This window comes from Alosa sapidissima, chromosome 19 (assembly GCF_018492685.1).
Source record: "Alosa sapidissima isolate fAloSap1 chromosome 19, fAloSap1.pri, whole genome shotgun sequence".
Taxonomy (NCBI): domain Eukaryota; kingdom Metazoa; phylum Chordata; class Actinopteri; order Clupeiformes; family Clupeidae; genus Alosa; species Alosa sapidissima.
This window is the reverse complement of record NC_055975.1, coordinates 8,450,789-8,478,201: the sequence shown is the minus strand read 5'-3', so window position 1 is coordinate 8,478,201 and position 27,413 is coordinate 8,450,789. Positions and strand designations below refer to the sequence as shown.

At 42.9% G+C, this 27,413-nt stretch overlaps 4 protein-coding genes and 1 non-coding gene across 14 annotated transcripts in view; 3 read left to right on the top strand and 2 right to left on the bottom strand.

Annotated features, from left to right (window-relative positions):
* Positions 1 to 684: 684 nt before the first annotated feature.
* Positions 685 to 13,618, top strand: adam17a (ADAM metallopeptidase domain 17a). 6 transcript variants are annotated; one of them, XM_042073267.1, is made up of 20 exons: positions 686 to 1,163; positions 2,052 to 2,184; positions 2,497 to 2,630; positions 4,065 to 4,153; positions 4,421 to 4,610; positions 5,774 to 5,907; positions 6,207 to 6,293; positions 6,605 to 6,736; positions 7,014 to 7,158; positions 7,252 to 7,343; positions 7,499 to 7,651; positions 7,852 to 8,051; positions 8,261 to 8,364; positions 8,674 to 8,808; positions 9,418 to 9,548; positions 9,896 to 9,974; positions 10,079 to 10,167; positions 10,495 to 10,548; positions 10,822 to 10,861; positions 10,892 to 11,429. In XM_042073267.1, exons 1-20 carry the CDS (start codon positions 1,052 to 1,054, stop codon positions 10,957 to 10,959), a joined length of 2,301 nt encoding a protein of 766 aa, XP_041929201.1. In that variant the 5' UTR covers positions 686 to 1,051; the 3' UTR covers positions 10,960 to 11,429. The 6 variants fall into 6 exon arrangements, with proteins under 6 accessions (XP_041929197.1, XP_041929199.1, XP_041929201.1 ...); XM_042073268.1 differs by having other exon boundaries at positions 10,822 to 10,891; positions 10,922 to 11,429; XM_042073263.1 differs by lacking the exons at positions 10,822 to 10,861; positions 10,892 to 11,429 and adding an exon at positions 11,461 to 13,618 and having other exon boundaries at positions 685 to 1,163.
* asap2a (ArfGAP with SH3 domain, ankyrin repeat and PH domain 2a) overlaps positions 8,078 to 27,413 on the bottom strand; it is a 71,431-nt gene continuing 52,095 nt past the window's right edge. For all 3 annotated transcript variants that reach the window (XM_042073259.1, XM_042073261.1, XM_042073260.1), the window contains 3 exons: positions 25,685 to 26,743; positions 11,811 to 11,819; positions 8,078 to 8,107 (listed from right to left, as the gene is read on the bottom strand). In XM_042073259.1, coding sequence (XP_041929193.1) covers positions 26,669 to 26,743 — 75 coding nt within the window. In that variant the 3' untranslated portion in view covers positions 8,078 to 8,107; positions 11,811 to 11,819; positions 25,685 to 26,668. The remainder of the gene's footprint in view (positions 8,108 to 11,810; positions 11,820 to 25,684; positions 26,744 to 27,413) is intronic.
* Positions 8,977 to 9,056, top strand: LOC121693814. Its single transcript, XR_006025591.1, has one exon. It is a non-coding gene; the product is annotated as a small nucleolar RNA SNORA47 (small nucleolar RNA).
* iah1 (isoamyl acetate hydrolyzing esterase 1 (putative)) lies at positions 13,875 to 19,889 on the bottom strand. The gene is made up of 6 exons (XM_042073272.1): positions 19,775 to 19,889; positions 19,640 to 19,692; positions 19,367 to 19,512; positions 19,097 to 19,258; positions 18,892 to 19,013; positions 13,875 to 14,368 (listed from the first exon to the last, which is right to left on the bottom strand). Exons 1-6 carry the CDS (start codon positions 19,838 to 19,840, stop codon positions 14,156 to 14,158), a joined length of 762 nt encoding a protein of 253 aa, XP_041929206.1. The 5' UTR covers positions 19,841 to 19,889; the 3' UTR covers positions 13,875 to 14,155.
* Positions 14,263 to 24,022, top strand: itgb1bp1 (integrin beta 1 binding protein 1). Of its 3 annotated transcripts, XM_042073270.1 has the most exons (8): positions 14,377 to 14,394; positions 20,319 to 20,457; positions 21,159 to 21,289; positions 21,395 to 21,473; positions 21,571 to 21,704; positions 21,895 to 21,987; positions 22,876 to 23,025; positions 23,441 to 24,022. In XM_042073270.1, exons 3-8 carry the CDS (start codon positions 21,218 to 21,220, stop codon positions 23,510 to 23,512), a joined length of 600 nt encoding a protein of 199 aa, XP_041929204.1. In that variant the 5' UTR covers positions 14,377 to 14,394; positions 20,319 to 20,457; positions 21,159 to 21,217; the 3' UTR covers positions 23,513 to 24,022. The 3 variants fall into 3 exon arrangements, with proteins under 3 accessions (XP_041929205.1, XP_041929204.1, XP_041929203.1); XM_042073271.1 differs by lacking the exon at positions 20,319 to 20,457 and having other exon boundaries at positions 14,263 to 14,394; XM_042073269.1 differs by lacking the exons at positions 14,377 to 14,394; positions 20,319 to 20,457 and adding an exon at positions 20,467 to 20,767 and having other exon boundaries at positions 21,574 to 21,704.

Here is a 27,413-nt window from a genome sequence, read left to right as displayed (position 1 = left end):
CCATTTCCCACCACGTATGCGAGGCCGGGTTTTCGGCAATGACTGCAACTAAGACCAAATTGCGCAATCGACTGGACATTTCAAACACACTGAGGGTGTCACTGTCTTCCATCACCCCCAGATGGAACCTTCTTGTTGCAAGGAAACAAGCACAGGGCTCCCTGTATATTCGTAATGCACGTTTAGTTCCCATGTTTTGTTCACACTTATAGATGTAGCTTCAAGTTGTTCAATATTCATAGTTCATATTGTTCAATTTTCACTTCTTCAAGGTCACATTTTTCACATGTTTAAGAGATCGTTACCTTCACTGTTCATACATAACTGGAGCTAGTTCTTTTCAAGTAATGTATGCACAACACATATGGAACATGGAACCCCCGACCACCCCCCCCGCCGGTCCGTGAAAAAAAAAAAAGGAATCAAACCGGTCCATGGTACATAAAAGGTTGGGGACCCCTGCCCCAGTCAACCATTGATCTTAACTGCGTGTGAACATTAACGTTTTATGTCTTAGCTTGTTAAATATGTTTGCATTGTAATCATTAGGGGCCGAGTACATTATTTATTTACACAGCGTGTAAATAAAATACAGCATTTTTATTTCTGTAAAATCCATAGACAGTAAAATATTGTGTTTTGATTTGACGTTTCCTTAAGTGACGCAGTTCCGTAATAATTTCCGGAAGTTGTATTCAGTTAGTAGCAGTAGCCGCCCCTGCTAGTGCCTTGCACCATAAGTTGTAGAACCAGATAGTCTTTACTCTTTAGTTTGAAAATGTCTTTAGGTTGTAGCCAAGTCGTATAAATGTGTAAGGTAATCGTTCAGTTGACGGGGCGGTATCGTTTAATTTAAGGCGCAACAAGATAGAATAACCCAGGTTAGCAAGTTGTCTAGCTAAGTAACGTTAGCTAATAGGAGAATTTTCACTCGCAGGTCATGATAAAAACGACTGTGATAACTGCAGAAGAAGATAAATAGTTCACCAGCGAACTGCAGTGAAATGATATCGTTGAAGTAGTTTAATATATGGTCAAATGATACGTGTAGATGGGGACTCTACTACTTTGTGCAGTGTTACTTTCCCCTTGTTGGGTAAACTGTGTAACAAGCCCTACTTTGCTTCGGGAGGAGCGTTTAAACGAAGATGACAAGGAATTTGGTAAGGCCATGAGAAATGTGACAGATTTGGTTTCTGGAATTTTTCAAACGATAAGTGGCATTGTTTCCTTGTTCATTATCCATTATTTCATCCTACTCAGTTAAAATGCATGACAGGAGCTATAAACAACCACAATAACCTTTGGATGATTAGTGAAATCTCGAGGGTTGCAAAAGTGGAAGGACTTTCATTACCATGTCGAAAGTGACATTAACATTATGTTAACCGTACTTGTGCAATCACACCAAATAGATACAGTGGCCAATGCTACTGGTAAGCTTAATGTGAGTTATTTATAGAATAATTGGACTGGTAAGCCCAGTAGAGCTTGTCTTCATGTGATACTAGGGCTTCTGAAGAAATTTCGCACCATTTGTAAACGAATATAACTGTAATTCTAACGTTGTCTAGACTCTTCGTGGCGACAAAATGTTAATGCATGTGATGGTGGAAGTTGCACAAGCTCATTTAGTCTTCATTCCACCAGTTTTATTGCTTCTCTGAAGTGTAATGAGTTTCACGCTCACGTCTTGTTTTATTTTGGGCTACCTTAGTTCCACATCTCATTTACATGCACCGGTAGTCATCACTAGACCTCAGGCTAGTTACTTTCTCAGTTATGTTGCCAAATGTACACTACAAAAGTAACACATAGCAGAAGTGTTTCCCTGTCCCTCATTTCTCTCCTTTACTCTGAACTCTTTAAGTGTCAATTTCTGGCACTCTTGCTAAATTTAACCATGTCAGCATTGAAACACTGGCAGAATTACACTGTTGTTGCTCCCAAATTGATCTGTAATCAGAGGCAACAGCCTCCACATTCAGGATTAAAGTACTTTTAATCTTGCAGTGACACTAAACTGATCCCAACTCTGAAACCCTGTGCAGGTGTGCTCCGCTCCCTACTGGCTGACTTTGAGGTTCTCCCACTCGTCAGCTTACAGAGGCACTCGCTGAAGAGGAGGGACACAGCCCCACACTCGCATGTGGAGCGACTGGTCAGCTTCTCTGCGCTGAAGAGGTAAGGTCAAGTCACTTGTCTCACAAACTCTCTCTCTTTCACACACACACCCACACACACCCACACACACACATACATACATACATACACACACAATGGTTGTCTGTATGTCAGTGGGGGAGACTTCTTGCCATAGCCTAACAAAACAATCAATGGTGAAAGCTGGAACAGCAGACGTGTGTGTGTGTGTGTGTGTGTGTGTGTGTATTATTTTTATTATTATTATTATCAATAAAGCATTGGAAGCGTACATTATTAGCAACTTGGGATTATACACATACTTTTTGGTAAAGAAAACATCATTTTCTGCAGGAATTTTCAGCTTTACTTGACAACAAATACGGACCTCTTTAGCGAGAATTTCAAAGCAATCTTTGTCAACGATCAAGGAAATGAGGAGCAGTATGAAGTTCAGATGGAGAATTACTTCAAAGGCCATGTCGTAGGTAAGACCGCTAAATGTGGTTGTTTGTCCGGCACAGATCACTTCTTCATTACCCGCAGTGGTAGTTGTGGAGACTCCTTCAGATGTAAGGCCCAATCAAGTTGAAAGCTCTTAATTAACCGTATAGGCGTTGGTGGAATTTATACGGCAAAGTCAGACTATGAATCTATCCTCTGGCCACTGGGTAACATTAACAATCTTCTGCCGCGGCTGAAGTGGGAATGTGAGTGACATTGTGCTCACTAACTCATAGCTGTTTCCCATGGGTTTGAAGACAGAACTTTGCTATGATTGATAACTTAGTTGGAATGGCAATTTGTTATTGATTATAACTCTCTTCTCCATTGTACAACCCCAAAACAGAAAAAGTTGGGACATTGTGTAAAATATGAATAAAAACGGAATGTAATAATCTGCAAATCTCTTAAATTCATATTTAATTGCAAAAAGGACACAGACAACATATCAAATGTTAAAAATGGCAAATTTGACTATTTCATGGAAAATATATGTTAATTTCGAACTTGATACCAGCAACATGTTTCAGAAAAAGTTGGGATGGGGTAACAAAATGCTGGAAAAGTTGTATAATGATAAAGAAAGCAAAAGGCAGAATGTTTCACAACTAAGTAGGGTAAGTGGCAACACGATTGGGTATGAAATAGAGCATCCCAGAGAGGTAGGGTCTCTTAGAAGTAAAGATGTAGGGTATTCATCATCTGCGTAAACTTGTGCGCACAAAATATGTAATTTTAATGCTTCTTAACATGAAATTGTGATGTATTTGGGGAGTTAATCATCTACAGGACATAATATTATTAAAACATTCAGAGAATCCAGAGAAATCTTTGCAAACAAGGAATAGAGCTGAAAAACACATTGAATGGAATTCTGCACATATTTAAATAGTATTTCTCCATCGAGTCCAGGTGCTAAGATGGACTGTCTGCAGTCCAGATTTGTCAAATTAGGTGCATAATGGAATGAAAAACACGACTAAGAATACCCCAACCAATAGTTTTGAGCAACTGAAATCCTATATCGGGGAGTAATGGGACAACATTTCATTATCAAAACTGTAGCAAATGGGCTCCTCAGTTCATAAACATTTACAGAATTTTGTTAAATGAAGAGGTGAAGCAGCACAGTGGTAAACATGCTCCCGTCCCAACTTTTTTTGAAAACATGTTGCTGGCACCAAATTCAAAATTAACATATATTTTCCATGAAATAGTCAAAATTTTCATTTTCAACGTTTGTTATGTTGTCTATGTCCTTTTTGCTGCTAAATAAGGGTTTACGAGACATTCTGTTTTTATTTACATTTTACACAACGTCACAACTTTTTCTGTTTTGGGGTTGTAATACGGATTAGATTTTTGAGAAAGGCTTAAGTGTATCTAAATCTAGGACTTTTCCTTTCTTCGTGGCTTAGGAGAGGAGCACTCTCGTGTGCAGGCACATATGGATGGGGACGAGTTCTCTGCTCACATCCTCACAGATGAAGCAGAGTACAACGTGGAGGTAAGGACGTCGGTTAAAGAACGACATTGCAGACAACAGACCACATTTTTGTATATCAGTAGTATAATCTCTTAATAACAGAGACTTGTATTATAGTCTACATTGCTGCTCATCAAGAAACAGTATGGACATGCATTTGTTTTGGTTAAGAATGCCTGATATGTTAACATATAAACATAAACAAAATGAAACTGGAATACATCATTTGAAGGTCTTTTTGATTACTTTTTTTTTCTTTTTCTTTTTTCTTTTTTTTTCCACCACAAGCCTCTGTGGCGGTTTATCGAGACGGCCTCTGATGGCCGGCTGCTGGTGTACCGGTCCGAGGACATCAAGAACATCAGCCGGCTGGCCTCCCCCAAAGTGTGTGGTTACGTCAACACCGAGGCCCAGGACCTCCTTCCAGAACAAGCCAGAGTGACCGGAAGAGAGGAGGGGGACAAGGGTGAGTGGACAGGTAATGTCCATGAATGTGTGGATGTGCTTTTATTATCAGTATGTGATGTTGTCCGCAAATCAGTAGAAGGAAATTAATGAAAGGAGACCGGAAGATAATTTGTGTCTTTGTGAGTGTGGGTATATTTATATGTGCATGTGTATCTTTGGTGTGTGTTTTTGTGTTTTTAGGGGGATCAGAACAGAGTTCCAAAGCCTTTTTCTTTTGAGCAAAAGCATATTCGCTATTAGACACACCCTCTGTACTGCATGTTCCATCTGTGCCTCATTGAGCCTAAAAGGCAGAGAGCTGATAAAAGAAGTGGGCCTTCTTCAAAGCTGTGATTCAGCGGTTTAGAAACTGCCTGGGTCATTGAACTAGCACTCTGCTTGTTCAGGTCTGTCGTGACGTCTCTCTGTCTATTTTCAAGATGAGCTGTTCCCCAAAATGTAATGAAAGGATATGCATCATGGAAAATTCCGAGAAGCTCCGTGTTCTTGTGAATAGACTGTACTGTCAAACCTTTTTGGTTCAGCGGCGTGGAAGATATCAGTTGTAATAGGGTTGTGTGGAAATGAATGTTGTTGAATACGCATAATGAGGAGGAACAAGTCACAAAGGCTGTCCCTAGCTGACCAGTCAATTTGGACTGATTGTCAGAACTGGCTTAATTTCTAAACAATTGGCCTAAAAAACAATAGCTATTTGTAGCACCTCTAACAGCTGAATGTCGGTTATTATTCGTTTTTAGCATTGATCTGGGACAGTTATGAAATCATCCTGACCTCTTTGGATATTCAGTTATGATGTCCAAATCAATCAGTATTCAAAACAGGACCCCCGTAAGAAAAGTTTGCCATTGCTCTCTTTGCACCAGTACAATCCCAGCTCCACAATGGAATTAGACCGCAGTATTTTCTCATATTTTTCCTTGCAAAGAGATTTAGACTAGTTGTGACAAGTTCTTTGTTGTCACTTGCATTCTTCTGGATTGCACATTTTTGTGCTGTGCTTGTTACTAGCAAAGCTTGCAGTGAACTATCAGGGCAGTAAGGCAAACATGTCTACGCCATGTTTACTGGGATTCCTCTTTTACACGCTTTGTCGCCAAGCGTTGACTTGATAGGCCTCCAATTGAGCTGTCCCTGATAAGAATGCTTATCGGCCCTCTCTGGTCTCTGCAGAACCCCTTCATAGGGAGAAGAGGGCCGCGGCCCACGACCACAAGAAGAACACCTGTCCCCTGCTGCTGGTGGCGGACTACCGCTTCTTCAGACACATGGGTCGCGGAGAAGAGAGCACCACCCTCAACTACCTGGTGAGACGCATGGCTGCTCCATCTCTGAGCTATTAACAACACTTCTAGGATTCCCCATCAGGAACAATTGGCTACATGTGACCCTAGTCACACGCAGACATGAGTGTTTTCTTCAGCTATGTAGTAGTTTGTGTTATGTAGTGGTCATAGCAGAAGCTATTTCAGATTTCCTGTGGCCCCATACTTGAACAAATTGCGGTATCATTTTGGATCACATGAATAGATATTTAACTGCAGTATAACATGTTCGTTGTGTATTGATTATTTGTTTATTGATTATTTGTTTCTGCTCTGTCCAGATTGAGCTGATTGACAGAGTGGACGACATCTACAGGAACACCTCTTGGGACGATGAGTTCAAAGGTTACGGGGTTCAGATCCACCAGGTGAGTGACAGAACCCATCAGTGGTCTGCCAGCCTGTGAACTCACTGAATGAGAAGTAGAGCAGCTTGTTTTTTAAGAAGCAGAGTGTTCTGTGTGTGTGTGTGTGTGTGTGTGTGTGTGTTGGGGGTTGTTCGTATCTGTCCATCTGGCAGTGGGGAAGAGCGGTTATATATATCCACAGCCCGAGCCCTTGTTTCCACCCAGGCAGGACGTGTTCCCGCGGGCACTGTTTGTCCCTCCTGTGCTATTCAGCGTGCTTCTGTAGTTTTTCCTCCTCCTCAACATGGCCACTGTTAATTTTCTCTTGGCAGATTATCATTCACAAAGAGCCCACGCAGGTATCCAGTGGTGGAGCTCACTACAACATGGAGGGCAGCCCCAGCCGCCTAACGCCCAAAGGCCGCCAAGAAGTGAAGGTGTGGGACGTCAAGAAGCTCTTGGAGGTGAGCACTTATGGGAGTGCGTTCCTGACTGGTCCTGAACATGCCTAGGGTGGCAAATGATTGTCATTTGCAAGTAGCTTCTGGTTATGTGGTGTATCCATTCAATGAATTTTTGGAAAGTGTTTTCCCAGGCATGAGATGAAATTCAACATCAAATGTCTATTTATGGAATAATCATAGAAGTATGCATTGGCCACCTTACCCATGTCACCTCTTCAGTGTATGACCTTGTTGTTAGCTTTGAGACTTTTGAGCCTCCTCTATTTCTGCCGTTCAGCAATTCAGCTCAGATATTGCAGACAACGCCTCCACCGTGTGTCTGGCTCACCTGTTCACATACCAGGACTTTGATGAGGGCACGCTGGGACTGGCCTACGTGGCCCCGTCCAAACCTCACGCCCTTGGGGGTCTCTGCCCAAAACGTAGGTGCAGTTGGTGTGTATGCAAATGAGGGTGGTAAAAATGTGTTAATTTTGTGTCATTTTGTTTGATTTTTTTTTTTTTTTTTCCCTCAGCGTACTATCCATCTTCCTCTGCAAAGAAGGCTAGTTACCTCAACACTGGTTTAACCAGCACAAAAAACTATGGAAAAACCATTCTTACCAAGGTCGGTTTCTGAGACTGTCATAAGAGATTTTGTTGTATGTGTGTGTGTGTTTTTAGTTCACCGTTCATTTTCTAAACCAAACCTTAAGTTCCAAACTTATTAAATTGTAAAACTGTGTGAAATTATCTGAAAGCTAGCGGTATTGATGTGCTTAGGAAGCGGACCTGGTTACCACACACGAGCTAGGCCACAACTTTGGTGCGGAGCACGACCCAGACAACATTGCCCACTGTGCCCCTAGTGATGACCACGGAGGGAAGTTCGTCATGTACCCCATAGCTGTGAGTGGGGACCACTACAACAACAAGGTACAGCTCCTCTTTCAAGACCCTCTGTTTGCACCATTGTTTACATTTTGGAGACTCTTTAAGTTGGCTTTTCCTGTTCTAAAACTTTTAGTTGTTAAAACTTCTAATGCTTTTGTACTAAACGTGTAGTTGTTGGTGACTAAGGGGAATGTGTCACGGATTTGATGATCTCTTGTGTTTCTTTGTCGATCTCTCTCCAGCGCTTCTCCAACTGCAGTAAGACGTCCGTCAGCAAGACGCTGAGCTTCAAGGCTCCGTTGTGCTTCCGGGTGAGGAACAGTAAGCTGTGCGGGAATTCCCGTGTGGAAGAGGGCGAGGAGTGTGACCCGGGCCTCCTGCATCGCTACGAGGACCCCTGCTGCACCTCCAACTGCAAGTTCCGACCTGAGGCCCAGTGCAGGTGTGGAGCTAAGGCACACACACATACACACACACACACACACACACACACACACACTGGTGTATACCTCCACATAAACAAGGAGCAAGTCGGTTAGATGTATTGTAATCAACTGTTTAGGTTGAAATATGTCCTTATTCTTGTTCCAGGCAGTTTATCTTTGATCATTTTTAAATTTGCTATGTATGTGTATCTTCATATGCTCATAGTGACCGCAATAGCCCATGCTGCAAAAACTGTGCGTTTGAGCAGCCAGAGAAGACGTGCCAGGAGCCCATCACTGCTACCTGCAAGGGCCTTTCCAAATGCACAGGTGAGCACAGGCGCCTGCAGGAGCCATACCTCAGCCATACCTCAGCCATATTGAATTTCCCCTGGGGATCAATAAAGTATCTATCTATCTATCTATCTCTATCTAGCTATATGTCAACCATACATCCATAACGATCACATCACACACCTGACAGAAACATGCAGTAAATTGCTATTGATTTAAATACACTAGGGTTATATGACCTTGTCAGTTGAGCAGTGTGACGCAGTGAGCATAGCAGTACCCAGCCCTTGTGCGTGTCTGTAAACCCAGTGACCGCCGTAGTAACGAGCTCCTCCCTGCTGATAGGCACCAACAGCGAGTGCCCGGCCCCTGGCAACCTGCCAGACGAGACGGTGTGCGTGGACATGGGCCGATGCCGCGGAGGGGACTGTGTTCCGTTCTGTGAGGCCCTGCACAACCTGGAGTCCTGCGCCTGCAACGGTGAGCAAACTACACACGTGCCATGTGGGATATTAAACTACATGAGGGCGACTCATTAGACTTTGCTTTCACCCACAGTAGCCTACAAAACATTTTGTAGTGCTCCTAATACAGTAGAATTATTGTGTAACCTGAGGGCCTTTTGATGGCCTATGAAAATATTTGAAAGGGAGGATTGAGAAAGTTTGGTAGCCAGACTGTTGCTGCCACAACTGGTTATTCCCTCCAAGAGCAATGACAAACACTCTGGAACAACTGTGTTCTATTTTCAGGCTGTATGCAGTGTTTTGTCAACAGCATTTTTGTAGGGTTGATGGTGTTTAGTCTGCACATCAAAGAGTTTACAAAAAGCGTTATGTCTAATCATATTACGTAGTTTATTTTAGTAAAGACACAAACAAAACAGACTGAAGTGGTGCTGACCCTACAGATAGTTGTGGTCCACCCCAGATGGGTGGCAGTCATAAGACAGGAAGGAAGTTCAGTCATGTGTCTGACTTCTGTGTCTCGTGTGTGTGTGTGTGTCTGTGTCTGTGTCTGTCTGTCTGTCTGTTTCTCTCTGTCTGTCTGTCTGTTTCTCTCTATCTCCCTCTCCCGCTGTGTCTCCAGAGACGTATGACTCATGCAAAGTGTGCTGCAAGAATGCAGATGGCCTCTGCACGCCGTTCACGTTAGAGAGCGGCAACTTCCTGTTCCTGCGGAAGGGCAAGCCCTGCACCGTAGGCTTCTGCGACGAGGGGGTGCGTGCACATCATTGGCTCGGGCCAGCTTGTTTTCTTGTTTTCTTGTTTTTATGGCGACTGCTTGTGAGAATGCAGAGTGTGGTTCATGTCACCTGAGGAGTCAAGAAAGTGTAGAGTGTAAAAATGTTAAGATTTATTAAATCAGACTAAAGATAATGTAGTTAAAATAGTTGCATTTCAGTTATTGGGTTATTACAATGTTTATTACACTGCAGTCACATGTTATAATTTGTGCTGACACATACCTATTGTAATTGCGTAAGGTGCAGGGTGCCAATGCAGTATACATTATCAAATACTTCTTATTGTTACCTTGTATAGTTTGACTCATGTGTTTTTTACAGGGAAAATGCATGAAGCAGGTGCAGGATGTCATTGAGAGGCTTTGGGACTTCATCGACAAGCTTGACATCAACACTTTTGGTGAGTGTAGTGGCCCAACTATAGTGCTTTCAAAAAGACGCGGCTTACAGTGTGTGCAGCAGTTCAGCCTGAACTGAAAGCTGTCCCTCTCCTCTCTTCTGTAGGGAAGTTCCTAGCGGACAACATCGTGGGCTCCGTGGTGGTGTTCTCCCTCGTCTTCTGGATTCCCCTCAGCATCCTGGTGCACTGCGTGGTAAAGACCAGTCTCAACCCTCCTCATAAAGGAGAATTCAAAATACATTTTTTTTTTTTTAAATTCCACATAGATTGCTGTTTCTCAAGGTCACCACTTACTGGTACAAAAAAAAAACCCTAAACAAATGATTCTAGTAGTAGCTCAAGTTGCAGCAGCCAACTGCTAGAGTTGCCAGGCAGCTACAGTGCTACACTCATGATCCATGTTAAAAAATGGCTGGAATTCTCCTTTAACCAACCTGTTCTATAATGTTAAAAACGTTACACTACAGCTGTAAACATACTCTCATTTGAGGTATTACGATTGTACATTTTTCTTTTCTAGGACAAGAACCTGGACAGGCAGTATGAGAACAGCAAGTCCATCATGTACCCCAGTGTAAGTTGCACCTCATGCAGGTTGTCCACGAACCTTCTCCTCTCCTGTAGCAGAGAAGTGAATGCACATCCTGACCTCTGACTGATCTGATCTGCTGTTTGTGGAATGAGAGAAAGACGGAGACCCACTGACGGGGCATGCTGGCATTGCTGACATGTCGTCTCACCCTAATTGAGAACGTGTGTGTGTGTGTGCGCGTGTGTGAGCTGAGCAGTGATTGGCTAAATTTGACCTGTCCCATCACTGTTTGCCCCATCTGCCGTGGAACTGCAGCAGATGGTGGTGGAGGTGTGTAGTAAAGCGCTGGCCTCAGGTGAGTGTGCAGTAGAGCCCCTGGCCTCAGGTGAGTGTGCAGTAGAGCCCCTGGCCTCAGGTGAGTGTGCGGGGCTGGCTGTGCACCTGCTAGTGTGAGCTGCTAGACTGTCGCAGGTCTCCTTCCTCGTTTTGTGTTAAAAAGGAATGCTAGCTCGTGACTTGTGTAAAACTTGGTGTCTGTTGCCCCCATAGGTCAGGCGTATGTTGGGTTTCGGAAAGGGGTGGGCGGTGTTTGGATTGCAGTTTGCAGCTGTGGTTTGCCATTGTGGTTTGCCCCCTGCATCTGGCCTGTATGTGTGGTAATGTTGAAGTGTGTCAAGTCAAGCCGTGTCTTCCCCCTCTACACAGCTTGCTTGAGTGTTTGTTGTTTTTGAGTTGAGTGTTTTGAGTAGACAAGGCGGTTAGCACTAGCCCCGGCGGTCCGTCTGAGAATCCTGTCTGGAGCACTGAGGGAGACTGGCCCCCAGGGCTAGTGTCAGCGTGAGCACACGCATTTGCTTGGAGTGACCCTCACTTTGTGTTTTTGTTTTTGTGCCCCCCCCCCCTCTTCCTGCCGCTGCTCCTCTTCCTCATCTTCATCCTGGTGAACACCCGCAGACCGCCGAGATGCTGAACAACCTGGAGTCGGCGCCCGTGCGCATAATCAAGCCCCCGGCGGCACCCTTGTTCTCAGCGGCCCAGGCCTCGGGATCGGGCCCCGGCTCCAGCAGCAGCAGCAGCACCAGCGGGCCCTCGGGCCCCCATCCTCCTCTTCCTCAGCCGGAGCAGGCGCCAGCGGAGGCAACGGCCGCCCCAGGCCCTGCCCCGGCCTCCGCCGGACCCAGAGCGGATCAGCCGCGCATGGCCACCATCCAGGAGGACACCAGCAGCAGCGGCTCGCTGCCGCCGCCGGACGACGAGCTTCCGGAGGGGGCCGTCTTCCCCCTGCCAAGCGGCCCTCCGTCCACCGCACGCTCCTTCCAGGACCTGAGCGAGCAGCAGGGGGCGGCCTCGTCGCCCGGCCGGAGGCGCCTCAAGAGGCAGGCCTGCGTCGACAATAAGGAGACCGAATGCTGAAGGTGGAGGGGGGTTCGCTCAAGCACACGCCCAAACCTATATATATTTGTATGAAATATTACTGTATATACTGCACACAGAAAAGGTAATACACACTGTATACTTCTGCACAGCCACGGTCCTATGGGCGAAGAGGAAATGGAGAGAGATCAGGCAGTTGTGGGGAAAGAGTGCATTTGCAACTGCCCATGTGTCTGACGATGGTCGATAGTAGTCATAGTCGATGAATAGTCAAAACACAAGCATTAGGTGCTTAAAGTAGTTAATGGATGCCAGTGGCTGCTTGCTTAGACAATTTCTGTGGTGTATGTTTGAGAACTGGAGGTCTGAAAGTGCCGTATGTTGAGAATCATTTTTATGTGTCGAAGTTTGAAGTCGGTTTAAGAGAATGTGTAAGAGCTTGTCCTAACTGCATTATCCGACTTGTCACGTACCACTAAATGTTCTCTGTCCACACAGAATCCGTTAAACATGCTTCTCCGTCATGTTTCTCGGTCAATATAGCAGACCAACGTGAGCGACAGAAAGAAAATAGAAACAGGACGTCCGACAAAAGTTCTGCTCAAAACACACTGCACAGCACTGCACCACTCCGTGAAAGCATTCTAATGGAAAACAAACTAATCACAAACAAACTAAGACTGATTTTGTCGTTTGCAGGTAGGACGCAGTGTGAGTGATCATATTCCCTTTACCTTCTGCAATCAGGAGACGTGTGGTCTCTAGATCTGCCTGTTTATGATCCTAAAAGCCATTCAATCATGCAGAAAGGTTTTCTACACAAACACAAAGCACTAGATCTTCTTACTGTGCATGTCAGGTATACATCAATAAACAAAATAAGAGCTTTTTTACTTAAGTTGGAAGTGCCAGCAATTTTGCACTCTAAACCAGGGACCCTTGAGATCTGTACTATGATGGTCACTTGGAATCGTGACTATTGCGTCCATATTTAAATGCTGTTTAGTCATTCTGATTGCCGAAAATATTATGGTTCACATTATTGGCATGCATGTGTCATTATGCCACTAAAGTATTTTTAGTAGGTTATGAATGACACCATATAGCCTCTTATGCTACACACATAACATAGAAAACTTTTGTTATGGCCTGCTGCCCTAATTTAAATAAGATGAATAATTCTATACTAATTGTTACTATTTTACATATTATGTCTGCATTATCATTGTTAGTCTCAATGTACTTACTGTAAGATGTGCCTTTGCATTTATTTCTGTTATTAATATTGAGGTTTTTGAGGTTTTTTTCTAGTTGTTTTATTCAGTATTCGGTGTAACAAAAAATACATTACTTGGTTTTGAAATAAATATATCTAATGATGAGCTTTTCTCATCCTACATATATTACATCAGCTGGGCCCTCTCCTGCTGACTGATGTGCCATGAAACATACCCTGTCCTTCACCTGTGGAAAAAACATCTTTTTATTTTAATGTTTTTGTTTGTTTTTACTTGTGTGTGTTTATGTTCAGTTGGTAAATGTTGATTTACAATTGACTGATAATGAGTAAGAGTGTAGACCTTGGGGTAAAAAGTCTTTGCGGGAATGTGTGGTTCTTCAACCTCAAGGAGAAAGATTAGAAATGTGTGTGTGTGTGTTAAGCTGTCTGTTACATTTGACCACTGTCATGATGAGCACCTGAATTAATAAATTGAAATTGCCTCAGTGATGTTATGTATTCAAAATTCAAAGAACTTTATTTGTCTGTCCTGATTCAAAATCCTGAGTCATGAAACATAACACATTTGCCAAAACAAATACATTTATTTAACCACCTCATATTACTTTGAGGTACTCAACACTACAAGTGAAGGGTTCAGATGCAAAAGCCTCTAAATGCCACCTATGTCAAAAATTAGATAAAGATGGTGAGGGGATGCTCTCCACACATAGTATACGCTAATCAAATAATTTAACTTCTAAATCAACTAAATACCACTCTCTTCCTGGTCTGAAATATCGATTTATAGGCAAAAACCTATAGGAGCCTGAATTTAAATGCTCATTTAAAAGAAAAGTGGTCAGATGGATTTAGAGGGTTTTGCATCTGAACTCTTCAAGTTTGTTTTTGACAATGAAGAACTCTATTTTGCACTTATCACTGCCCTATTACAAACATCCATAAAACACAAATCAGTGCTAAGACAAACAGATGTCTTTTCATAAAGTTAAACGTCAGGTGCTGGCCAAGCTGTTCAGCTTTGTGTGCTAGCGCTCAGTGCTGCCCCCCTGTGGCAGAAGGGTCTCCCTGTGGGCAGTCAGACAGCAGACTACTCTCTGGGCTTTTGGGATCCAAGTCTCCCCAGTAAGGCAATATGAAAGGCAGATGATTGACCCGGCTCTCCAGGTGTCTCCACAGGTGTTGAGCTACAAACTGATTCCCCTTCTCCGAGAGATGCAAGCCATCAGAGAGGTACACCGAGAAGTCCTGCAGAGGTCATTCGTTTACATTAAGTATGTTGGCCTTAAGGTGTGAGTAACTGAATCTTTGGCTAATATAGTAATACATGGCAGTGGGTAGTTTAGATTCAAATCGAGTATGTAATAATCCTGTGTATGACATGTTCTGGGAGAGGCCCAGTATGCTGAAGCGTGATGGTCTCCACCCAAACCAACATGGAGCCAGGCTACTCTCTGACAACATAGCGTCCACACTGAGACATTGACATTCTGTAGAAAATATTACAGATTCACGCCCCCCAGGTATTGATTCGAATGGCATTATACATGTGGATGAGTCTGAGAATGTTTTCTGCAGGGTAACATACAATACTACTACCATAGATCAAGCTGTGTCATGCAATAGCATGACTTATGCTCATAGTTCTATTCCAACGTTGATTTCTACCCAACGTATAGTAAAAAGAAAAGACAAATTTAAAACTAGAAACCTAACAAATATTCTTTCCATACCTCAGCATATTCCTCAAAAGCCAGAGGCATTTTCAGCTAACATGGGTTTACTAAATATAGGTGCACTTACTACCAAAACCTTTGCAATCAATGATTTTATTAGTGAAAAAAAATTGGATTTTCTGTTTCTTGTTGAAACCTGGCTGACTTCAGACAGCGAAGCTGTTCTTGTTGAGACTTGTCCCCCAAATTATAATTTCTTCCACTCAATTAGACAAGGCAAACGAGGTGGTGGAATTGCCTCCATTCTCTCAAACAAATATAGTTGCGCACGAGTCAACTTTGGCGAATTCGCTTCCTTTGAGTATATTGCCCTCACTCTGAAGGCTGACCCAGCTGTACTTCTATTAACCTTATACCGCCCTCCTAAACTATGGACTGGCTTTCTCGACCAGTTTTCTGAACTTATGTCGCTCATCATCACTAGCTATGATCGGATAATTGTAAATGGCGACTTCAATATTCATGTCAATAAGATAACTGATGCTAAAGCCAGTAAGTTCCTTAATGTGTTGGACAGTTTAGAGCTAAAGCAGCATGTTACAGGACCCACCCACAACCTTGGCAACACCCTCGATCTAGTCATTTCCAGAGGGATAGAAGTCACAGACTTATCAGTAAATGATATAAATATGTCTGATCATCATTGTGTATCTTTTAATATTGTACTACATACTCCAAAAATTCATCCCGAAATTGCAATCAAATCGCGACTCTTGGACATTAGAGCAGAACAGCAGTTCATAGCTCTTATAGACTCCATAAATTTAGATATTTTACATCATCCCATTGATCAAATGGTAGAGGCTCTCAATCGTGAATTAGGCGCTCTGCTTGACAGAGTGGCACCCTTAAAGACTAAAAAAAGGCCCTGTAGCAAACTGACACCTTGGATGAACGAAAATATCCATGATCTAAAAAGATCATGTAGGAAAGCTGAGAGAACATGGAGAAAAACTAAGTTACAGGTTCACCGTGCCATTCTAAAAGAAAAAATTGCAAATTATAATAGAGCTATTCGGAATGAGAGGAGGAACCACTTCTCTAAGGTAATTGCTGAAAACAGTGGAAACTCTAGGGTGTTGTTCTCTACCATTGATAGGCTATTGCATCAAACACCTTTTGATACACTCAGTCAGGCATCCTCTCTAAGATGCGCAGAATTTGCAGACTTCTTCAAAAACAAAGTCATTTCTATAAGGGAGGCTATTGGTAACACAAGTAATATGTTTGATAGTACACCCAAAAACAGCCCCCCAAAATTAAGGTCCTTTAGCACTATTACTCAATCTGAGCTTGATAAAATTATAACTCAAACCGGCTCCTCAACATGTGTTTTAGATCCAATCCCTACTACATTCCTCAAAAAAGTATATGATGGCTTAGCTCCCTTTTTTCTCAAGGTAATAAATACCTCATTAGAAACAGGTATATTTCCAACTGCTTTTAAAACCGCTGTTGTGAAACCTTTACTTAAAAAGTCAAATCTTGACCATACCAATCTGAGCAACTACAGGCCTATATCAAATCTATCGTTTTTGAGCAAAGTACTTGAAAAAGTTGTTTGTAATCAGTTAAATACCTTCCTCAACGAAAACAGTATCCTTGAAAAATTCCAATCAGGTTTTAGATCAAATCATAGCACAGAAACGGCTCTAGTAAAAATAGTCAATGATCTCAGACTAGCTACCGACTCAAACAAAGTCTCAATCCTTATTCTTCTGGATTTGAGTGCGGCATTTGACACCATTGATCATAGCATCCTAATTCACCGCCTTGCGAAGTGGGTGGGTCTCTCTGATAATGCTCTAAACTGGTTTCAAACCTACATTACTGGCAGAGATTTTTATATCAGTCTAGGAGATCATGTATCTGAAAAACAAGACTTGCCTTTTGGTGTGGCCCAGGGGAGCTGCCTTGGTCCCCTGCTATTTTCTCTATATATGCTTCCATTGGGAAACGTCATAAGTCAACATAATGTAAACTTCCACAGCTACGCAGATGATACCCAATTGTATCTTTCTGTGGAGCCAACTAACCCAGATGGCCTTTGCTCCCTCACTGCATGCCTAACCTCCATTAATCAGTGGATGAGCAAAAACTTTTTGAAACTAAATGATGACAAAACAGAGGTACTTCTGGTTGGACCAAAACTAAAGCGAGATATTATTCTTAGTAATCTGGGGAACTTGGCACACCAGGTCAAACCAAAAGTAACAAGCCTCGGTGTCATCTTAGATGCAGAGTTAAGTTTTAAGCCCCATATCAGTAAAGTTACTCAGACAGCCTATTTCCACTTGAGAAACATTGCCAAAGTGCGGCCCTTTTTAACTCAACAAGATGCAGAAAAACTAATTCACGCCTTTATCACTAGCAGGTTAGACTACTGCAATGCACTTTTCACTGGTCTTCCCAAAAAACATCTAAAGAAATTGGCACTCATACAGAACTCTGCGGCTAGACTTTTAACTAAGACTAAGAAGAGAGAACACATCACCCCTGTGTTGGCTGAACTGCACTGGCTCCCTATTTCCTATAGAATTGATTTTAAGGTTATGTTAATTACTTACAAAGCTCTGAATGGCATAGCACCTTCATATATCTCTGAGCTTTTAATATCTTATCAACCACAAAGGAAACTTAGATCATCCAATTCTAATCTTTTAATCGTACCCAAAGTGCTCCACAAACAAAGTGGAGAAGCTGCGTTTATCCATTATGCCCCCAAACTATGGAACACCCTGCCTCTGTACATCAAGCAGGCGAGTTCAGTAAATATTTTTAAAAAAGATCTGAAAACATACCTGTACAGGAAAGCTTTTAGTTAACTCATCTTATCCTGTAGACTACATTTTCAGATTATTCTACATCTGCTACTATTGGAGGGCGCAGCCAGCCAAAAGCAGATGGGCTCCCCCTATTAAGTCAGGTTCTGCTCAAGGTTTCTTCCTGGAATATGGGAGTTTTTCCTTGCCACAGTTGCCATATGGCGTGCTTGTGGGGGGTAAGAGGGTTAAGGCTGCCAGTCTTATGACGTCATTTTCTATATTTTTGATATGTTGCTGAGTATATCATAAACAGCAAAGAAAAGTGATTGATAATGACTGACTATTATTGTGTTACATGCTTCAAATGTAAAGCACTTTGAGCTGCATTCTGTGTATGAAAGGTGCTATACAAATAAAGCTTTATTATTATTATTATTATGTTCGTAGGTCTCCACACCAACAATCTTTTATTTAATGTATTAGGCTATTTCCATTTTTATGATACAGAAACAAAGTCATGTAGTATTAGGAATAGCAATCTACCTACACTTGTCACTCCACTGTAAGCTGTATGTCTGAGGCTAGAGAGATTAAGTTGTCATACTTTGGCCCCTATCAAAGACGAATCAATCAGGCAGGGGTTAAACACACAAGTTGGTGGCTTGTGACAGAGCTTGGTCTGAGCTCTCGGTTCTAATTTATGTTGAAGCACAGATGAAACGCAGATATAATAGTGCTAAAAGAGATTATAGAGATCTTCAAAGGCATCACTCAACGCCTCTGCCACAGTTACCGCAACAAATAACTGAGAAACACTATGAATAGATCAATGCTTTCATGCACAGCACATGAGATGTAGGCCTACACATTTCAGAGTTGTGTGTGGTATAGGGTGTTACGTGCTTAAAGCAGCACCAAATAACTTTTCCTCTGTCGCACGCACGCTTTGTTTATTCAACGGCTTTGTAAATAATTATGTCCATACACAAGGTAGAATTTGTTGCATGATTTTTATGAAAGTAGGCTATGATGTATTGCGACATCATGCAAGTCAAATTTGTAGTTTCTTATGTCTCATTCCATCGAACTACAGATCCGCTACCAGATCTGGCAAACTTACATAGTGCGGTTATAGCCGATAGAGGGCCGCGAAGCGAATGCAGAAGTGCCGTTCACCCTGTTACGAGTTGATGAACCACGGAAACATTTTTGGAAACATTATTTTAAGGTACAAAAAACTCTTTGGTGTTGCTTTAATATTCTCTCTCACCTGGCCATCTTTTTGCATTAGGGTCCAGAGGTCAAGTACCTCAGCTCCACACTGACCAGCGGACTTCACACAAGCCTGTGCATACTGTCCAGCGCCCGCGTTAGTACGATTCAGGGAACAACCTATAGACAGTGAAATGAAATAAGACATGGAATGGAAGGAACAGACTTTAACTAATGAGACATTTCCATGAGTTGGGGAGGACCTTTCAGGACACACTGCTTCTTCCAGTCAGCCTCGTGAAGTGGAGGTGGGGTGATGAAAATGACCTTCTCTTTGGGCACGCCAACAGAGGCCAAATACTGGGCAATCTCCATCAGATTCTCAGAGTATTCCTTTAAGGGGATATGCTGCTGTGGGTTCTTATCTGCGAGCAAAAAATGGACGAATACAAATAACTTCTGAATTAGGTAGGCTAGGCATGACTGAAATAGATGATTACACGATGTATTTATCACTGTTTAATCGGTCTTGCCTTCTAAAGCGCAGTCATTGGCTCCAAAAAAGACAGTAACAGCGGCGATATGTGAGGATATTGCCGAGGTTATGAGGCGTGGAAGGACAATCTTAGCCCATCTAGTGTTGTAACCTGACAAGCCTCTGTTCACCACGTCGCATTTCCTAAAACGAATTACAATTACCAAAACAAATGTAATGTTGCAAACAAAACAAAACATGTTTGTTACAATCCAAAATATAGTACAGTAGTCCCAGCAACCTCACTTAAGTTTAATAGGCTATCATTCACCTGGCAAGTTTATCTGTGATTTCAGCACCCCATCCATTTGTTTGGAATGAAAACTGTAAGAAGGAAAACACTTGTCTCTTCTTAATCCATAATAAACAGATTTATTTAAGGATGTCCAGTGTCTAAGTCACTTACTTGTGTAATAGAGTCTCCAAAAAGAATGACCTGAGGCCAAACGATGTGCTTTATTTTGGACATCATTGGTCTACTCTACAGCATGGGTCTACTGTCACACAATCACTTCTATACCATCGAAATTACTGATGTACGAGAGTAGACCACAATATTGAGTTGTGCCCTCTGTTGGGTGGTGGTGGAACTATTGGAGTAGCCTAAGACAATTATTAGCCTACAGTGTAACAACTGTAACGTCTTCGTGCATGAAACTTTGTGTAACGTGAATTCAACAGTGGCAACATTGTTTCTTTACGCATCCTGTGGGAGTAGTTCTTAGCTAATGTTGTTCACCAGTGGGTGTTTTATAATACTATTGCTGCCGCATTGAAACACATTTAACTGTTTATATTACTACCGGAAGATTGTTAGACATGTTGATATTGGTAGGCACTTGTTAAATTAAAAATCCCATACAAAGATCCTTGATTACTAGCTCCGCTTTAACCCTCTCTGTCCCATAGTTGTTGTTCGATCTTGTGTTTAGATGTGCTTTCCCTTTAAGTTGGGTAGGGTGGAGCTCCAAAGGAAGTGAAGTGTCAACGCGACTTTCGCCAAAACAGAGAGAAGTAAGGACGGCTGCTTTGATGAAATTACACCCCCAGTATAACATTTAAGTGGCACAGATCAAGTTCACAACAGAGGTATGCCCCGCATTATTGCTTATCCGGCTCCCCTTGGGTGTTTTTGAAGGAAATGGTGTACATTCGAGTGGACGAAACACGAAATAAGTGGTAGTTGAAATGCGGGATTCGGGTGTGGGTGGGGTGGGGTGGTGTGCTGTAGTGTTTATCCTAGCAACGGGGTTTCCGTTACTTGCACTGGGGAATAATTTACTGGCTCTGGACAATGGTCCTTCATTGAGCTCGAGTTTACAAGTTTACACAACGTGTAAGGCGCGAAGTCTAATTCCTGTGCACGTGTGCGAGACTAGTCCTGCAGGTCTCACAGCAAGTTATACAAAGTTTTGAAACGTTTTATGTAGAGTATGTTAGTGTTAGTTCATAGTCCATAGTTCAAAACGTTGCATTATTGAAATGCATAAAGATTGTTTTAATTATTAGAGGAATGGTTTGTTCATCAGAAGTTTGCGTGAAACTATTTTCACTGCAGAGGTATAGGTATTGCACCACCAGGCTTTGTGGATAATTGGCTATACGCAACTGATATAGAGGCGAGGTTTTCTGCGCAGTTGACCACAGTGTTTGTCCGGTTTCCGTGCCGCATCTTGCACCTATTTGCATGTTTGCATGCTTATTTTCCCCAGCGTGATGTGTTTGACAAACGCGTGAACATGTGTTTGGTCTGTTGTGTCAGTCAGTGTCTATTGTAAACTGTCTTCTAGACCTTCAGAAGTCACTTACTAGATGGTTGAGCAGCTGGGGTTACTGTCGTCATGGTGAAATGTTTCGAAAGGGCAAAACGCGTCACAGCAGCAGTAGCTCCCAAAGCAGTGAGATCAGTACCAAGAGTAAGGTAAGAAACTCAAACGTCAAACTTGCAACTCCTCCAAAAAGTGACACGCAGGCTAGTCCTCTTCTTACAAAATCTCTTTCACTCTTTTTCTGTGTTTTGCCTCAGTCTGTAGACTCCAGCTTAGGAGGTCTTTCCAGATCTAGCACTGTTGCAAGTCTTGACACAGACTCTACCAAAAGCTCAGGTTTGTTGCAGTTCTGTGATATTGTAGCCTAATGGCCTGACACAATAATGACACATTTGTAGGTGACCATTTGACCCTTATTTTTGCTTCTACACAGCAGGCAACAGTGCCACCGAGACCTGTGCGGAGTTCAGAGTTAAGTATGTGGGAGCGATTGAGAAGCTGCACTTTGACATGAGTAAAACTCTACAGGAACCTCTGGACCTCATCAATTACATTGATGCTGCTCAGGTGAATGGGGAAATTCGTTATAAATCAACCAGATTATTGTACTTATTGATGTGATGACAGGACATTTAAGAACAATTTTGCAGCTACCTACCTTTCTGTAAATGTCTCATCATATTACGTGACACATTATAGTGCGCTATATCTCTGTGTCAGTTCATGTCGGTTAAGATTGGAATCTCTATGTTAACAGCAAGATGGAAAGCTGCCATTTGTTCCTGGAGGTGAGGAGATGGTCTTAGGTGTGTCCAAGTATGGAGTCAAGGTGGCCTCACTGGATCAGTGTGTGAGTCTCTTTAGCCTTCTCTTACTACATACACACGTCACTTATTCTACACCAGTAGTTCTCAAAATGTGGGGCGGGCCCCACTAGTGGGGAATTGAGACATGACAGGTGGGGCGCGATGAACAGGAGGACATTTGTATTTTGTATCTATCTTTTTATTAATGCTTTTCTTTTTTGACAAGGAAGATAATAGTTTCAAAACAAAGTAGCCACACACAAGCATAGGATTCATTAACATACTGACATGAATTGAAACATCATCAGATCCAGAGGACCTAGATGGTCGGGAAATGTAACATGGAACCAAAATGCGAAAATAATATTTTAATGTTACCATTTTGCCGGGGTGATGGGGTCAGGTGGGGCTTGAAAATTCCCCACCTCCAAAGTGGGGAATGACAGAAAAAGTTTGAGAACCACTGCTCTACCCCATAACAGAATGCATCTTCCTAAGAGTTTTTCTCTCCTATCAGAATTTCGTCTGCTCACCATTTTCAGATACACACACATGATATTTGCAAATGAGCAATATGCTCCATCACCTGGACTGCGCAGTGCTGAAGCTAGATGGCAATTCACGTCTTCTCTCAGATGGTGCAAAATGTGCCATCATGCTTTCAGTCAGCATACAAGTGGAATTGGGAGATCTTGCATCTTGCAAAGGTAGAAACACATCTGTCTTGGCACAGAATGTTACACTCTGGCAACTCATCTAAGCGCCACAGTCTTCTCCATGGTCACATTTATTGTACAGGCGAGTAAGGTTTAGTGTTAAACCTCTAGGTCAGTACGGTCATTATGGAGTCAATAGAATTCAGATAGTGAAACTGAACATGTTGCAGTGTAGAAGTGATTTCATTGATCGTGTTTTGTCCACCCTGTCTGTAGGACGTGCTGCACCGACACCCACTCTACCTGATAGTGCGGATGCTGTGCTATGATGACGGCCTGGGAGCGGGCAAGAACCTGCTGGCACTGAAGACCACCGATGCCAAGCAGCAGGAGTGCAGCATCTGGGTGTACCAGTGCAGCAGTGCGGTAAGTGGGCACCTAGGCAACAGCGGGCTAGTAGATATTTGACCAGTCAGAGCTGTGCCAGATGGGCAGTTTCCATGACGAAGCCCTGCAGGCAGACCCAGTAGGAAATCGTGTTGTGCAACAATGTTCTGTGAACTTCTTCAAACCTTATAGGGCTCAAAGGAGTCAAATTTTGTTATGGGCCAAAGTGAAGCTGACATTTAGCCACATTCATATTTGTAGTTCTAAACTGCAATTTGAATCTGCTATGCTCACTGTTGCCTTAATGCTAATATTCAAACTTAATATCAAGATCTAAAAGTTTTTTTTAGCTGTGTTTGTGTGTGTGTGTGTGTGATAAATCAAAACATGTTAAGCTGCTTTCAAATTCTGCAACGGTATCCCACATTTTTGTAACTCCATCTTTATTCCCCAGGAGCAAGCACAGGCCATTTGCAAGGTGCTGTCTGCATCTTTTGACTGTGTGCTGACCTCCGAGAAGTCCTGAGGCCTGTCCACAGGGATTTGTGCACCATGCACGACCATTGACCCTTGAACTTTGCACGTCTGTGGAAAAAGCCAGCTGGCACGAGTGAGCCCTGGCCCCGAATGTTTACCAAGTTAACAAAGTCCCCCCGTTTCACTTAACCCTGCATGCTGTGACCCAACACTGCCTGACCACCACCAGCAGGTTATATGATTGCAGCGTAACTTAATCTATTTAATGTAAATATGCCTCAAACCTCAAGCGTGCGATTGCTACCTGGGCAGAAAGGGCTATGGCTGTGATGACCAGTGGCAGAATCGCGTGGTACATCGCAAGGTCACTACGACAAAGCGAAGCACAAGGACTCTGTCACCACAGATGCTGTAAATCCATCTCCTCTCCCCCTTCCCTTATCATGGTGGAAAATCACCGCAACCACACCCCAGTGTTCGAACCCCAACCTTCCCCAGGTTTGTGATCCAGGTGGGATTGGATCAGTGATACGGTACAATAAAACGAATGGAATTTTAACGGCTCGTCTCAGTAAGTGGGTTTGTTTGATGGCTGTGTCCTCTTGAATCATGGCTCTTGAGCTCCAGTGGTAGTGTATCTCCAGGCTCTTAGTCAGCTGTGAAAGATTGAGGGCTCTCAGTGCTTACAGGTTTATGTTGTAGTGATTTACGACTGACCCAACAGGTTGCAGGGAGCCATTTGTGTAACCTTGATGTCTCAGCATCTACAGCTGTGTGATGTATATATGGCCAGTATTTCTTGAGATAATCACCACCAGAGGGCACTAGAGCTTAATTTTCTCAGAACAGAACAACTTTCATTTCCAAGAACCAGTCCCCTTGATAAAATTTATATATACTCTTACTTTCATGTCTATTTTGTAGATACTCATCTGCATTGGGTTCTTAGAAAATATTTGAATATATTGTTCTAATGTGATGGAAAGAAGACAACTTGCACACCACTTTGTCACTTGGTTTCAGTTCCAGTTTCCCATTTATTTGTACAATATATTAAGAATCGATGCAGTGATCCACACTATATAGAAGTGAATGGTATAATGTAGCTTGTTTGACTTTGTTAAAGTGTACACTGGAGGCCTACACACACACACACAGGATTGCGTGGCATCCTAGTCACCACTCTAGACCTAGAGCCATGACATGTAGTTCTGTTCACATTTAAATATGCACAAAAAGTATACATTTATATTTACAATTCCAGTCCTTTTTTTCCAATGAGATGTGCTGGGGTGTGTCGTCACACCATACATCCACCCCCCTCAGCCACAAATTACAGTTCACTGTAGGTCATAGTCAAAATTCCATCTATGCTACAATGTCAGTTAATTAAACCGTATACATATATATTTTTTTAATACACATTCTATAGGAGTTGCTCTGCAACCAAATCAAGTTCTTCATATAAAATGCTCTGTTAACGCTTTTCCATGATGACGAGACGTCTACTCTGGCAGTAGAAGGTGGGTGTGATGATTGCATGAAAGAATAAAAAGTGAACGCGGGGGAGAGATGGGGAAGACAGTGAGGAGAATGTGGAAGACTATACGCTTATTATACGACATGGCAGGAAAGTCTTTTCCTTTGTAGATTACAAATAAAACTCAAAACATGCAGACTGGATGAGAAGGGGTTCGAGGCACAAGCTGATTCTTCAGAGGTGCGGTCCAAAAGGAACCCGGGCTGCGTGATGAAGACCTTACGACCACATGGGGTGATGTGACAGAACTCGAAGTGTGACGTTAATAGATAACAGAAATGTGCCATTGCGGGGCTGTCAGACCTTTTTTTTTTATACTGCCAATGCTGCTAAGCATGGAAATGAGGTCTATAAATGGAGAGGAGGAGATTGTAAATAACAACACAACCAGTTCTCCCCTTGTTGCTGTGTGTTAGAGGCAGAGATAAAGCACTTCGTAGCCTGGGTGGTCCAGTTGCAGTCATGCTCATCGTCAGATGATGGATTCGGGCGCTCCTGGACTATCCATACTGTCCACTGAAGTCATTGGAACATTGAGACCAACCCAATTAGATTGGCTCATTCTGGCCCAATTTTGTCACCCCCCCCCCCCCCCCCCTTAAAAAATACATATTTACGATTTACCCCCGCCCCACCCCCTTTAGCTATCTGCATCGGTCTCTCTCACTGTTGCACAGACACACACACACACGTTTCCACATCTCTCAAGTTCTGTCAGAAACACACTTTTCTCTCTAATATAGACACACTCTCATTCTCACTCGTACACACGTTTGTTTTCACTCGTGCGCACACGCACACACACACAGTGCAGCAGCCTATGCCCTCCCAGGTGTGATCAGAGAAGGTCCTATTTATACCCTCCGCCTCACTGAGGGTTGCTTGGAAATGGGGACAGCCGAGCCGAGCCGTGCCGCGCCCCCTCTGGAGAGGCCTGTTGGCACATCCCTGGGTTAGCACCATATAGGAAACACAACATGACGCTGCAGAGTCCCACACACCCACCGGCTTCATCAGCAATTCCGTAACGTCAGTAATACAAAAAAAAAAAAAAAACATGCCAGATATGGAATGTTAGCAAACAGGTCTACTGTAACATTTCACACAGATATTTATAGAGATATTTAGTAAGAGAGATTCCAACTGATAAAAAATATTTTACAATAGTTTCCACTGTCCACTTTTAGGAAAACTTTCTGTACAAATTCTGATCTGAACACCTCTTCATAATGTTAACATTCTTCCTCGTTTCAGTTAGGATAAATAAGTCAAAAGTGCATTTATTGCTAAAGTCACAGACTACAATCTTTTTTTTCCTTCTTTTTCCTGTTTTTCACCACAGCTGGAAGAAAAGGAGAAAAACAAGGACCAAAACAATATTTAAAAACATGCTCCCAGGAGTGCTGAGAGCTTGTTGTAGAGATGACGATGACGTTGATGATGATTATGATGATGATGATGATGATGACATTCCCAGTAAGGGGAGTGTGCGTCGTCATGTCACTAGTTGCTGTAAGTCACACTGTTGGGCTTGGGGAGTATCAGCACAGGCACCGGCAACGATGATGATGATGATAATGATGAAGACTGTGGAGAGGAAGACCTCGACAGACACTTCTCAGCAGACGCTCTTCAGCGTTGCTCAGCGCCTGTGATCCCCGCCTGTCAGTCCGATATGAAGAACACGAAGGTGACAGGAAACGCGCCCCTCCTCATTGGCTCTCCTTCTATGTGGCCCAGCTGCAAGATGGAAGACAGGAAATGACATCATAAGTCAACTGCTTCATTGCCACTCATCTACTTGTGTGTCCTCGACATACAGACACAATGATTTTTTTCTATGGCATACAGCAATATATCTTCCAGAATGTTCTGTTGTAGACTGGTAAAAGCTGAGCTAGCCGCCTCCTATTTCAGATCAGGGTCATTGTGTTCTTTTATTTCGTCAAGGAACTTTTTTATTCTACTGTTACAAGAGCTTTTTTTGGTTGCTAAACATCTTTGGTTAAATATCTAGACAATGTGCTGTTAGAAAAATAGAAAACCTTTGTCAGATTAAACAATTGGCCCAAAAAAAGTTTACCGCCCAAAACAACGGCATCCATGGCCGTGAGGTGAGGCAAAAAACAGGCTTTTGTGCACGTAAGTGAAGTCATGTGGAAATACCACAGAAGATGAGAGTAGAAAATGTAGCTAATGTGTGGAAGAAAGAGGAGGGAGGGGACAGAGAGAGGGAGAGAGAGAGAGAGAGAGAGAGAAAGAGAGAGAGGGAGAGAGAGAGGGAGAGAAAGGAGAACACAGCTGGTCTGCATTCACACAGCAACAACATTGAAAAATGCCCACAGAGGAGAGAGGGAAGAGGGGAGAGGAGAGAGGAGAGAGGGAAGAGGGGAGAGGAGAGAGGAGAGGA